Here is a 14,927-nt window from a genome sequence, read left to right on the forward strand (position 1 = left end):
AATGCACTGCAGAGATGCATTAATGTAAGAGTATCTGAGGCAGAGATTAAACAAAAAACTCAAAGAAATCAAGACGCAGAGCACACTCAGTGGTAATGGGAAAGTGACATCTAACATCATGACAAATTATTTTAAAGCTAATGTGAAAAACATCAGAAACATCAGATCCTTTGCTGTGAATCACAAACAATCTGTCCTTTTCTGCTTATGTTCAGTCAAGATGAACTTGCTGCTTGTTGCTGCTGCTGTTCTGGTCGTAGCCAAATGTGCCAGCATCTCTCTGGAAGATCTGGAGTTTCACAGCTGGAAAATCAAGTTTGGTGAGAAAGTAGACTCTTTTTTTCAGCCTTTTGTCAGTCATGTTTTTGATCAAAAAAAAATAATGAGTTAATGAATGGTCACAGACTTTTCTTTGTTCTTCATGTTATAATTTTATTTTCCAACTGGCAGAAAAATCCTACGACTCGCCATCAGAGGAGGCTCACCGAAAGCAGGTCTGGCTCAATAACCGGAAACTTGTGCTGATGCACAATACTTTGGCTGACCGGGGTTTGCATTCCTACGATCTCGGGATGACCTACTTTGCTGACATGGTATGTGCAGAAAAAGATGTCATTTGGGTTTTATTATCACCATTTGAATTGTAATCAATATGTTTAGCTCTAACTGCAAAAAAGGCATTTGGAAAAAAACAAAATGTTCAGCAAAATAAAGAAACACAAATGTTGTCCCCCCAACAGGAAAATGAAGAGTACAAACAGCTGGTTTCCCAGGGCTGCCTTGGTTCGGTCAATGGTTCTCTGTCTTGCCATGGCTCTGCCTTCGCTCGGCTGCTTGAAGGCACAGCTCTGCCCGACACTGTTGACTGGAGGAAACAGGGATATGTCACTGATGTCAAGGATCAGAAACAGTGCGGCTCCTGCTGGGCCTTCAGTGCTGTGAGTACTTGTAACTTAGTGTTCTCTAATATTGTAACATGGGAAACTTGCTCAACTGTCTGGTTCAAATTGGCTCATCCTTATTGCAGACTGGTGCACTGGAGGGTCAGCACTTCAAGAAGACAGGAAGGCTGGTGTCTCTGAGTGAGCAGCAGCTGGTCGACTGCTCTCGCAGCTACGGCAACTACGGCAACTACGGCTGCAATGGAGGCTGGATGAACAATGCCTTCTGGTACATCAAATACAATAGTGGAGTTGATACTGAGGAGTCCTATCCTTATGAAGCTAAGGTAAATGAGCAGCCATGTCTCAAAAACATGGCAGTCAAAGTATTTGAACATACACTGCTAGGTGTTCATCACCTGACTATCATCATCTTTATAAATATCAAAATTGTTGATGCAACTCAATGAGACAGTGTTATTCGTGATGACCATTTCTGAATTTGTGTACAGCAATGCCAAAATATTTTGTAGTACTAAACCCTAGAAAGCCTACAGCACTACTTACCACGACTTCTTTCAAAATACATCTTTAACAACATAGTAATTGGTAAATGTTCAATTTGCTACTATAACTGTTATAACTGATTACCAATTAATAATCTGTCTGTATTTTTAAAAAGTTAGTGACACATGGTATCGTCTTGATGCATGCTCAATCATCCAGGTAAGTAAATCTTCAAAAGTTGATCCTGTTCATCTGGACGTAGCGTTTTGTGGGAGAAATGTTTCGTCACTCATCCAAGTGACTTCTTCAGTCTCAGCTGACTGCAGGTTTCCCCAATCTTATAAACAGTACATTTGCATAATGACTGAAACCAGCCCACTGAAGGAACAATGGGCTGGGAGGTCAGTTCCTTAATCATAATTATGCAAATTCTCATGACCATTGATCAACAACCACTGACCAAAACCCACTGATCAAAGACCACTGATCAATGGCCATGAGTACCATTCACAGAGAGTTGGGGAATGGCTGCAATCACAGCATTGTAAGATGGTGAAAGATGTACCCTTAGGCCCCCTCCTCGATTCAGAGATAGTCTTTCCCTTTTCACGTAAATGGCCTCCTTGACTCCGCGCTCAAACCAGCGTTCTTCCCTGTCCAGGATGTGTACATCCTCATCCTTGAAAGAGTGTCCACTGGCCTGTAGGTGTAAATAGACTGCAGAGTCCTGGCCTGACGAAGTAGCTCTTCTGTGTTGTGCCATCCGCTTCGCCAGAGGTTGTTTGGTTTCCCCGATGTATAAATCCTGGCAATCCTCCTGGCACTTAACAGCGTACACTATGTTACTCTGTTTGTGTCGGGGGATCCGATCCTTAGGGTGGACCAATTTTTGGTGCAGCCTGTTTTGGGGTTTAAAAGCCACAGAGACCCGGTGTTTAGAAAAAATGCGTCTCAACTGCTCCGATACTCCTGACACATGTGGGATCACTACAGGTTTTCGCTTGGGCAGCGGTTGTCCTTCTCTTCTGGATCAGCTGGAGCTTTCTTTAGGTGTCTTTCCAGCTTTGACAAAAGTCCAGCTGGGATAACCACATTTACTCAGGGCCTTCTTGATGTGCTGTTCTTCTGCCTCCCTGGCCGCTCTGTCAGTGGGGATGGTGTTTGCTCTGTGTTGTAGCGTCCTAATGACACCCAGTTTGTGCTCCAGTGGATGATGAGAGTCAAACCTTAGATACTGATCCGTATGTGTAGGTTTACGGTACACGTCAGCTTTTAGATGTCCCCCATTACTGATGGAAATCTCACAGTCTAAGAAGGCTAACCTGCCACTTTTCATATCCTCCCTGGTGAATTTGATGTGTCGGTCCACCGAGTTAATGTGATCCGTGAATTGTGGTACGTCCTGAGATTTGATTTTCACCCAGGTGTCATCCACATATCTGAACCAATGGCTTGGTGGTGTTCCAGGGTAGGATAGCAAAGCCCTCTTTTCCACTTCTTCCATGTACAAATTGGCCACGATGGGTGAAACTGGGGAGCCCATGGCACACCCATGTTTCTGCCTGTAGAACTGACCCTTGTATGTGAAGCAGGTGGAATGAAGACACAGTTCCAAAAGCAAACACACTTGGTTGATGCTGAGAGTGGTCCTGTTGCTGAGGTTGGTGTCATCCTGTAATCTCTTACGGACTACCTCCAACGCTTCCGTGACTGGGATGCAAGTGAAGAGAGATGTAACGTCGTACGAGACCATGGTTTCATCTGCCTCCATAATGACATCTCTCACCTTCTCAACAAAATCCAGGGTGTTCTGGATGTGGTGTTCAGAGCTGCCCACCAGCGGGTTGAGGGTCGAAGCCAGAAACTTTGAGATGTTATAGGTGACCGAGTTGATCATACAGACAATAGGTCTTAAAGGTGCACCCTGCTTATGTATTTTCGGTAAACCATACAGACTTGGTGTAGACTCCCCTGGGTACAGCCTGTGGTATGAGGTCCGGTCAATAGCCTTGTCTTGTTCTAACTGCTTCAGACAGTCTGTCACCCTCTTCCTGTAACCACTTCCTGGGTCTCGTTTCAGGGGCTTATAAGTATTTTCATCACTGAGTAGTGACAAAATTTTCTCATGATAGTCTTTCTGGTTTAGCAATACTGTGCACCTACCCTTGTCAGCCGGAAGGATGATAATGTTGTTGTCATCACTAAGTGATGTGATTGTCTTCCTCTCCTCCATGGTGATGTTAGATGCTTGGGGCTTTGCATTGCTGAGACAGGCCGAAACCTTCGTCCGTAGTTGCTCTGCTTCCACTTCTGCAATATTGTTGTTACGAATTGCTGTTTCTGTGGCTGTGATCAGCTCCACTAGTGGGATTTGTCTCGGTGTGACAGCAAAATTCAACCCTTTAGCAAGGATGTTTTTCTCTGTTTGGGTGAGCTGTCTGTCAGACAAATTCTGCACTTGTCCACATCCTCGGTGTCACATCCTTCTCTCTTCTGGCCACTGAGGACACTCTCCGTATTTTGCGGTGGTTTCCAACATCCAACAAGTAAGTCAAACTTCCTTTGTTGCCTGGTCTTAGACTTCTTGTGCTGTGCTAGACGAGCCTTCTCAGTAAAGTCAAACACCATTTGCATAATTAAGATTAAGGAACTGACCTCCCAACCCATTGTTCCTTCAGTGGGCTGGTTTCAGTCATTATGCAAATGTACTGTTTATAAGATTGGGGAAACCTGCAGGCAGCTGAGACTGAAGAAGTCACTTGGATGAGTGACGAAACGTTTCTCCCACAAAACGCTACGTCCAGATGAACAGAATCAACTTTTGGAGATGAAACATGGTATATTTTCTCTTAATTAGGAACAACAATGCCGTTACAACTCTAATTCTGTTGGTGCCAAATGCACTGGCTTTGAATAAGTGACTCCGGATGAAGCTGCCCTGAAGGAGGCTGTGGCCACCGTTGGACCAATATCTATAGCCATTGATGCTTCTCATGAGTCATTCCAACTTTACCAATCAGGTGCATACATTGAAACTTTGTGGAAAGTGAAAAGTATCTTCAAATTAAGAAAGAAATGGGAAATGTTTTATTTACTTTTATGCCTGACATGTATTTCCAGGTGTGTATGATGAACCTTGGTGCAGCAACAATCAGTTCACCCATGCTATGCTGGCTGTGGGTTATGGTGCTGACAATGGAAATGACTACTGGCTGGTCAAAAACAGGTAAATACCCACATGCAATGCATACATTTTAATTCATGCACTTCACTGATTACTAATACACTTATTTATGATCTTATTTATGACTTTTCAGTCATATAATTTGCTATTGAATTATAAGTGTGAATTCAACTATCTTTTAGTTGCTAAATGTTGTTAATTTGTGTCCTTCTGTAGCTGGGGTCTTGGATGGGGAGAGATGGGCTACATTAGGATGGCCAGGAACAAAGGCAACCAGTGTGGGATTGCTAATGCAGCAAGCTACCCTCTGGTCTGAAGAGGTGGAAACAAACTCATCTGCCTTTCTTTTCCTTTTGCTTTGAATAAAATGTGATTAAAGTGCCATTGAATCATAATAAACTTCTGAGCATCAAAAATATGTGTCCATTTATTTTTGTTTTTACGTAACAGTTATGTAAATTAATTTTTTTATTTTTGCTTTTACGTAACTGAGTTATGTAAAACAGTATCTTTGTATTTTTTTTTCATCATTTCATTTTTTCAGTTGGATAGATTGCTGTGATAGTTGTCGCCATCAGGTCAACATTTATATGTCTCTGAAACAACTTTGACTTGGCTAGTAGTATGCAGATGTACAGGATTATTCAGTGCAACTCCATTTTATATAAGACCAAATCATAACAACTCATGGCCTCAAATTAACTGATAGTATGAAACACTTCATAATTAAAAAAAATGAAACCACAACATAAAGCCAGTGGGATATGTTACACCTGGACTCATGTATTTTTATACTGGAAGCTCTGATTCCTCCCAAATATTACGATATGTGACTATATCAGTTATAATCACTGTTTTTTATTGATTATGGTATGACATGGTCCAAAGAGCTGCATCTATCAAATAATGTATGAAAATCTAATTGAAGTAGAATTAAATTAAATGATTGAAACATGAAGGCTAGTATGGGACTGAATGTCCATGAGTAATAAGTTACAGGATCAAATAAAATGTTCTTCTATAAGTTTTAAAGAGATTCAGTTTACATATTTTATATAATACAGTAAATGTGTACGAATGACCGGCAATCATTCAGTCACTGAAATTATCCACAAAACTAGCTAAGTAATTCCTAAATGAGTGTTGATTAAAGGAAATTGTCTCTGATGAGCCTAAGGTACAAAACATGCCAGTGACAACGATAAAGTTTTTCTAGCCTCTCAAGAATTGAAAATGTACAAAAAAACAGAGCGACATTTCTGGGTCCAATTCTGGAAAAACGCAGAAGTAAGGGCGGACTTGAACGAAGGCCAGAAGGCTGTCCAATTTCACAGCCGCTCACTTCTGGCCTATCCGGCCTTCGAAGGACACACCCTACATGGGCTGGGTAGGTTGGGTCCTTCGAAGCATGGTACCCCTGAATTTGGACAGAGCCTAGGAGTCTCCTCAATTACTACAATAGTAGGACAACGCCCCCTAGAGGTGCTATACCACAATAATAAGGGTTGTTAAAATAGTATACACAGAACAAGTGGCTGTCAAAGTAAAACAGGAAGTATATAAAACACACAGAGATGCAGACTAGTACAGGCAACAGCGGGAGCAATAGAGACATGACTATAAGTGGGGGATGGAACAGCAAGGAGGCAAGGCAGCAGAAACCTAAAGACTAGATAAGAAACTAAGATGACGTAAAAACAGAAACAAAGGTACAAGAGAGGGCGAGAGAAACAAAGACAGGCACACACACACATACACACACACACCTACACAGAGACATGACCGGGGAAACAGGGAACAAACATGAAAACAACACTGACCTAACTGGGGAACCCTGAGGGGAAGAAACAGAGACGAGGCAAAGACATGAACGGGACCACATAACAACCAAGACAACCTAAACTACAAGTACTGAATAAGGACGTAAGCAAACTAAACTAGGAAATATAAAATACACAGAGAAAATGAGGAATAAACAAGACTCCAAAACACAGTAAACACAAACACTGGGTCAACAACACAGGAACCCTAACACTCTCTAAGTTTTCCCACCTTCTGGGATTCTAGCTCTCACAATGCAATGCAGTTATTAAACAATACAGAAAATATCTGTGAATGAATAATGTGAAATACTCTCTTACATTTATACAGTACATTGCACTCTGTTGTTATGGACTTGATTTTTTTACAGTGCAGAGCAACAGGAGAAAAAGCTATCCCACAGCCTTTGAAATACTGCGGTAGTATTGCACAAGTCTGGGACTGTTTGTGTATGCACCTGGGGAATGCAGCTGGGTAAAAAATCTTTACTCAGCAAAATGGTCAAAAGTGAACTTGTGAACTTGGATAGATGATCAGCTTCATTTGATCATCTATCCGAGGTTCCCAAAGTGTGGGGCCCGCCCCCTAGGGGGGGCGCAGAGTCACTGCAGGGGGGGCGCGTATGAAAAAAAAGAAAAAAGAAAAAAAGAAAGCTTGGACACTGCTAGCATAATGGACAGGTTTTTTTGACGGGGCTCCCACACAAACGCAAAGCAGGAGATGAAGCATCACCAAATATGTTTCCAAACCAACTTCCTTCCAAGCCAAAGACTAGAAAATATGGTGAAGCATATCTTCCCTTTGGCTTCACCTGCACAAGCGCCAAGGTAGGTCTCCCCTGCAGAATTGGTTTTTCCTGTGTCGGGAGCACGTGTTGGGTTCTCCAAATCACGGACAAACAGTATCCCACATTCTTGATTTTTAGTTCACAAACACTTCTTGTAATGACTAACTACTCCTGACATTTTGGAGATGTTAGCTCTTTATACAGTAAAGTTACTGTGGGATACAAATAATATCAGGCTGATCCTGCCACAATTTGTTCCCCCTGTCTAAATCAGGGACAAACAGTATCCCACAGTTGATTATGTTTTTGAACCCATTTTGCACAGAGAGGCATTTTTTGAAAAATGTATTATTACACAGGAAAAAAAACAACTACACGTAAAATAATTACACCATGATGCCTCTGCCTTTCTAAACGGAGGGACAGTAACTGCGTGTGTATATGTAAGCGTGTAAAACCTGAAGATAGTAAGATTAACAGTAACAGTATTTTGTCTCTATCTGCCATTCTGCAATTCATCTCATGTAAACAATAACGTGGCGCATAGCGTGACGTGAAAAAAGGCACATACCTTTGACGTTGTGTGACGAACTCTGTATTCCTCGTCCACACGTAAATGCAAAAAAGGAGTTTTAAAAAATCTCCGTTTTCGGTGATTCGAAACGCCGTTTACATGTGGACAAAAGGTCCAAACGCATAGAAACAGCTGCGTTTTCTAAAATACATGTGTGGACGTAGCGTAAAAGAGTTAGTAGTATATTTTATTACTACCTATAATTTATTGCAGTTTACTTGTATTTGCTTAATTGTTTACCAAATGTTACCAATTTCAATGGAGTTTGAAAACAAAATATAGGTGTGTGTGTGGTTGGTTGGAGGGTGTGTTTGTGCGTGGGGGGGTGTTTAGGTTGTGGGGGGGCCCGAACATTTTTCTTGTAAAACAAAGGGAGTCCCAGCAAAAAAAGTGAACCACTGATCTATCCAAAGTATGTTTTTGAATAATTTCTAAATATTTCAAATTAAAATGTGTTTCAAGACTAGCTTCTTTTCCCTACCAGAGCTTGTTCATTTAGCAGTAATGTTATGAACATACTGCTTTAATTATATTATTGACACATTTTTTAAGAGACATAAAGTTGGGGAAAAACTGGCAAATTTTTCTAAAGGAATATCTCCTACTGGTTTGTGGAACTTTATTTTGGATTCTATCATCAAATGGGAGTAGGAGATTAAAAACTTGCAGAGATTTTGCAAAATGCAGAGAATGAAGTAAAAAGTGATTTGAATGACAAATGTGAAAGTAGGAGCATCAGTCTGAAAATTTCCATGTTACTCTCTTGTCTGTTGCCAGTACGCATGTCATGGAAATGTTTGACTGGTAGATGTGTTGACTTGTTACACAATGAATATATTTCACCATCTTTCAACTGTGGAGTGTGCAAAATCATATAGTGATACCAAAGCATAACTTGACAAGCTTGGGCTTGCTGAGCAGACCGTATATGCTGCTCTCATGCTGTCCAACATCAGCTCATAGCTCATACTCAAACAGGACAATGTCCCTAAAGATACCTTAGAGTTCTGCATAAATACTCAAGAACTAAGAAGTCCAAGAAATGCTGGGTGTGAACAAAAGCAAGAGTTCCAGTGGTAAATTATGGAAGACGGAAAAAGCCAGGCATTCTGTGAAAACCCTAAAAACTGTTTGAAACATTTTTAATTTGAATATAAATTGCACAGGATCTGGTCATGCTCTCTCAAAAAAAAGAGGTTGAAATAACTGATGAGTCATCATACTTGTTACACGCAATCCATTTTTTTTCTCTCTGGCAGAAGTAATTTTACTTCTCTGCCAGAGCTTCTATTTCTACTTCTGCTTTTAACAGCTATTTTGTTAAAAGAGTGATGTCATACGATTTCCTTTGTAATTTTTAGCACCACCTTTTTCTTTCTCCAGCCTTGTCTTTATTTTTGAGCAGGCACTGGACTGGAATGCAATAGTCACACCTATACTCAGCCACATAAGGACTCCACCCAAAGGTGCTTCTTCACGACAGACACAGACACTGGAATAGGTAAGTAGTTACAGCAAAGATAACTAAATATAGACAAGTGTAATTATACTTTTTAGCAAGGCACTGGTAGAAAAAAGGAGATTCATTAATTTGAGAAGGAAAGATGAAATAGGCACTGAAAGAAACTGAGATATAGAGTGAATGTGTAATGTGGTAGTTTGAAAGTGACACACATCAACATGACAGAGACTGTTTTAAATATGCTGTGTGATTCACTGCAAGTCACAAAGGGTCTGCATCTTTTTAAGCTTATATTCAGTCAAGATGAAGTTGCTGCTTGTTGTTGCTGTTCTGGCGATGACCAACTGTGGCAGCATCTCTATGAAAGATGAGGAGTTTGCTGCCTGGAAACTCAAGTTTGGTGAGACAGCAGACTCTTTCTCTCATTTTTTGTTTTAGCTATTTATGAGATGCTGTTGATTTAGTTTTTTAGAAAATATCTTAGCTGATTTTTGTATTAACTGCTGCTCACAAGTCATTTCCCTTTGTTCTTGTGATAATTTAATTTTGGCAGAAAAATCATACCTCTCTCCATCAGAGGAGTCTCAAAGGAAGCAGACCTGGCTCAGCAACCATGAAATTGTACTAAAGCACAACATCTTGGCAGACCAGGGTTTGAAGTCCTACCGCCTCAGGATGTCCTTCTTCGCTGATATGGTATAAACACTTTCTCATTTAATGTTTTTTCTTTATTTTCATGACTCTTTACACTGTAGATTCTGACTTAAAGCATCAAAACTATGAATGAACACACATTGAAGTATGTAATATACAAATAAGTGTTAAAAACACGTTTTATATTTTAGATTCTTTAAAATATGGCCCCTTTACTTTGATCACTCATTTACCCACGCTTAGCATTCTCTTGATGAGCTTCATGAGGTTGTCACCTGAAATGGTTTTCCAACAGTCTTGATGGAGTTCCCAGAGATGCTGTGCACTTGTTGGCACTTTTGCCTTCACTCTGCGGTCCATCTCATCCCAAAACATCTCGACTGGGTTTAGGTCAGGTGACTGTGGAGGCTGTGCCACCTGGCGCAGCACTCCATCACTCTCTTTCTTGGTCAAATAGCCCTTACGCACCCCGAAATGAATGGGATGGCATGTTGATGCTGTGGTATCCATGCTGGTTCAGTGTGCCTTCAAATTTGAACACGTCCGCCTCCATGTTTCACGGTGGGAACAATGCATGTACAGACCATACCTTCACCTTTTCTGTATCACACAAAGACCCGCGTGTGGAACCAAAGAGCTAAAATTTGGACTCATCAGACAAAAGCACAGATTTCCTCTGGTCTAATGTCCATTCCTGTGTGACATTTAACTGGGCTCTTATCTGAGGTGCTGTAAATTTGTGATTTCTGAGGCTGGTGACTCAGATGAATCTCACCAGCATTGATGACTCTAAGGTCTTTCTTTCCTGGGGCGGTCCTCATGTGAGCCAGTTTCATCGTAGTGCTTCATGGTTTTTGAGACTGCACTTAGGGACACATTCAGTGTTTTTGCAATTTTCTGGACTGACTGACGTTCAGTTCTTATAGTAATGATGAACTATCATTTCGCTTTACTTAGCTGATTGGTTCTTGCCATACTATGAATCATGACATCAAGTCTTCAGTATGTACAAAGTAGTAAAAATAAAGAAAAACCGTTGAATGAGAAGGTGTGTCAAAATTTTTTACTGGTAATGTATGCCATTCAGATTTTACCAACTGAACTGTCATCAGTATTTTTTGGCTGCAAATAGCGTAAAAGGATGCATAAAATGAAATCTTGTATTAAACCCCAATGAATTTTCTCCCTTTTTGTCAGGAAAATGAAGAGTACCAAAACCTGACTATACACGGCTGTCCTAGTTCCTTCAATGCTTCTCTGCCTCAAAATGGCCGTGCCTCTGTCCAGCTGCTTGAAAGTACTAAATTGCCAGACACTGTTGACTGGAGGAAACAGGGATACGTCACTGATGTCAAGGATCAAAAGCAGTGTGGCTCCTGCTGGGCCTTCAGTTCAGTGAGTATCTATACCTTCTCTATTACTGCAAAGCGGGAAACTTTGCTCAGCTGTTGTTTGTTTTAAAATAGACATTCTTATTGCAGACTGGCTCACTGGAGGGTCAGAACTTCAGGAAGACAGGAAAACTGGTGTCTCTGAGTGAGCAGCAGTTAGTTGACTGCTCTAGCAGCTTTGGCAACTTGGGGTGCAATGGAGGCCTGATGGGCTATGCCTTCCGCTACGTCAACGCCAGTGGAGGTATTGAGACAGAGGCATCCTACCCTTATGAGGCTCAGGTAAATAGGCAGCTATGTCTTACAGACATGCCACACCAGATATCTTGTTGATGTAAATCAACTCTCAATTAGGATGGATCATGCCGTTACAAACGTAATTCTATTGCTACCAAATGCATCGGCTATGTTGATGTGGCTCAAGGCAATGAAGATGCCCTGAAGCAGGCTGTGGCCACCGTTGGACCAGTTTCTGTGGCCGTTGATGCTTCTCATCTGTCATTCCAGTTATATGAATCAGGTGCAGACATTGAAACTTGAAAATATCTTCAGTTATCTTTAAGCAGAAAAAGAAATGGAAAGGTTTTGATTTGTCTTTTAAACAATCTATTTAAAGGAGTGTATGATGAGCCTGCATGCAGCAATAAAACGTACTCCCATGCTGTGCTGGTTGTGGGTTATGGTACTGAGAATGGAAATGACTACTGGCTGGTCAAGAACAGGTAAATACCCGTATGTGATGTCTATATTTGAATTCATGCATTTCGTTCCTGCTAACATTCATTGAGTGCTGATACACAGCTGCATAAAGGTATCTTATTTATGGCTTCACAACAAATTACAGATCTACATGCTATCAATCTGTCAGTGTGAAAGCAACCATTATCTCCTAAATGTTGTAAATTAATTTCTTTCTGCAGCTGGAGTATTAATTGGGGAGAGCAGGGATACATTAAGATGAGCAGGAACAATAACAATCAGTGTGGGATTGCTACTATAGCAAGCTACCCTCTGGTCTCAAGAGGCGGTAAGAAACTCAGCTGTATCTTTCTTCCTTGTTCTTGCGTAACCAAAATTGATTTATAATTACATTTAAACATCCTAACCCCTGATAATATGCACAGATTAGGCAAAAAAATGTGTTTGCATCCTACAGATAATTAATTGATATTTTTTATTGCATTTCCAGGTCCTGCACTTTCCTCAGTGAGGTGGAAACCAGTGGCAATAATTTTCTTTCTTTATTTCATTAGTTAATTAATAATTTAATTAATTAGCAAGTTTTGTAATAACATATTATTTTGTTTCTGGTGTGTTGTCGGTGATTAGGGGTACAACTCTTTAAAAGTTGTCAATAAATGTGTGTGTGTGTGTGGGGGGGGGGGAAGTTGCACACTGAAATATAGAAATGTCCTTGTGTGTTTTTCAGTGTGTTGGTGGTGTGTGTTTTTTAGCATGCATTTTTCAGAGAGAGAGAGCTATTTTGCATCTGCGTGTACAGTTTTCTGCAGAATTTTGTGTTCCCCAAAGAACAAAACCTGCTTACTGATCAATTCCTGTTTTTTCCTGTAGAGCCTCCAAGGATTATATTTTTGTTTAACTGAGTTTAAATATCTTTAATTTTTTTTTTTTACCATTTAATGAAAGTCTCAACCTGCAATTGGTACTTCATAACAAATTAATAACAGTTTGTTAGTAGTAAAACCTGTGCCTTGTGGCTACAATGACACTGAAATGTATAGAAAGACTCTACTGAATTATAGTCAGGTTTTATTTTTACAGCGTGAGTTCACAGCAATAGTGGCCTCAAGCCCTTTCTGTCAACAGGGAGAAACCTCCAGTAGAATAAAGCTCAGAGACTGACTACAGTCTGCCTTGATCACGTGTGGGTGAGGCGAAAAAATGATGAGTCATGCATCTGGAGGAAGTCCAAGTCAAACTCCAGCAGTAAATAAACAAACCGACTTGATCGTCTTCCTCAAATATGTATATGGATGATTTGCAGATTAAGGGTGTGTCCTATGAACTAGATTCAGTTCCTTTACCTTCTCTCAGAGTTTACATGCTTAACAATAAATTTTGCTCTAATCAAATTACATGAAAGGACCTTTGACGCTACAAATGTTTGCTTTATCTTATTCACACTTAATTTCAGCAGATCTAAACAAGTTTCAGCTCGTATGGCAAGAGGAGTTTACCTGAAGGCAAGCTGTTTGTTTTGGCTGATGACAAATAGTACAAAAGGCGAAACCTAAATCTTGGGAACGCTGAAACTAAACTCGTCACAGCTGGTATGGGAAGTGGAGTCTATCTGAAAGTGAGGTGTTTATTTTGGCTGATGGCAAATAGTACAAAAGGCAAAATAGACACAGCTGTGGAGAACAAAGCTCAGTTAAAGAAAACTACAGAAGACAAGACAAGGAAAAACTAAAATAGTGCACATTTAACAACTGAGAAAACTGGAAGGGAAAAACAGAGACACATAAATGAACATAATATGGAAGGATGGAGCGATGAGGAAGGAATTACAATAAACTCTAAAGCTACTAGAAAAACAGAACAAACCTTAATACGCTTAGAAAACATAAAAGAAATATACACAATAAACAAACCAGGAATCAAACACAGAATATTTAAGTAAACCAAACGAATAAAAAAATTCAAAAATGCTGGGTAGCTGAGCCACCACTCACAAAAACGTTATGATTATGATTATTATGATTATGATTGATTATGATTATTATGATTATGATTATTATTATTATTATTAAGCGATTATTTTGAGAAAAATGCAACTGAAATATTTTAAAATCAAAGGTTTATTTAGACAAATAATTAATCCATCCATTTATTTTTAAAGTAAAGACAAGACAAACAACCCTCCAACCATATCATTTGTGTTAATGTTTGTCCACCAGAGGGCAGTCTGAAAGTCTAATCAGAGTCATGTAAGGTGTAAACGAGCAATCAGTGTGTTTACTTTAAAATTATTTTTCAGGCTCTTGATGCTCTCCACTGTACACTTGTAAAAGGCCAGAGCCTCCTCAGTAGGGAGGCATGTAAGGGTGGTAAGCAAGCATATACTTTAGCCTTTGCGCACACTGTGCTTCTGCATTTTGCATATTTTTTGTTAAAGAAACAATGACATGGTGTAACATGTTATGTTTTGTAGCTCATATGAGGTTGTGGTTACTTCATTTTAAGAACATTGTAAAACCTTAAAATTTGAAAGGGGTTTACTTCCTGTTTTTTAGATATCTATAAAAAGATATTGTCTAATTTATGTTTTTCATATTGTGAAATGCACTGCACAACAAAATGAAGTTAATGGTTTTGTTTTATTCAGAATGCTACGTGGTGTAAGGGTGAGGGTGAAGTTTGAGTCTCATTTGCGTATAAGCTTGTTATTAATCACTTTTCAATCCACTGGGATGATTGTGGAGGTGTTGCTGTTCCTCTTGTCAGAAATGGCTGCAGTATGCAGATTGTAGGGGGGCAGAGGTGGCTCAACAAACGTCACTAGTATTTTTAAAAAAGCAAAAAGCAAAAAGAAATGTGAATTTCCGACATGAAGAAATGGAGTGACATGTATGAAACAGAGAAGAAAGGAAGATGACAGATTATTTTCATAAGTAAGGACTGCTCATACAAGTCAGTGACCTTTGC

General features: G+C 40.0%; 1 protein-coding gene and 1 pseudogene across 1 annotated transcript; both read left to right on the forward strand.

Moving 5' to 3' along the window:
• Positions 1-220: 220 nt before the first annotated feature.
• Positions 221-4,888, forward strand: LOC134644341 (procathepsin L-like; annotated as a pseudogene).
• A 4,631-nt stretch (positions 4,889-9,519) lies between these two features.
• Positions 9,520-12,390, forward strand: LOC134644624 (procathepsin L-like). The gene is made up of 8 exons (XM_063497711.1): positions 9,520-9,616; positions 9,770-9,912; positions 11,068-11,265; positions 11,352-11,543; positions 11,616-11,781; positions 11,878-11,983; positions 12,182-12,288; positions 12,386-12,390. The coding sequence occupies exons 1-8, from the start codon at positions 9,520-9,522 to the stop codon at positions 12,388-12,390; spliced, it is 1,014 nt and encodes a 337-aa protein (XP_063353781.1).
• Positions 12,391-14,927: the final 2,537 nt, after the last annotated feature.

The sequence above is a fragment of the Pelmatolapia mariae genome, linkage group LG16_19 (assembly GCF_036321145.2).
Source record: "Pelmatolapia mariae isolate MD_Pm_ZW linkage group LG16_19, Pm_UMD_F_2, whole genome shotgun sequence".
Lineage (NCBI taxonomy): Eukaryota > Metazoa > Chordata > Actinopteri > Cichliformes > Cichlidae > Pelmatolapia > Pelmatolapia mariae.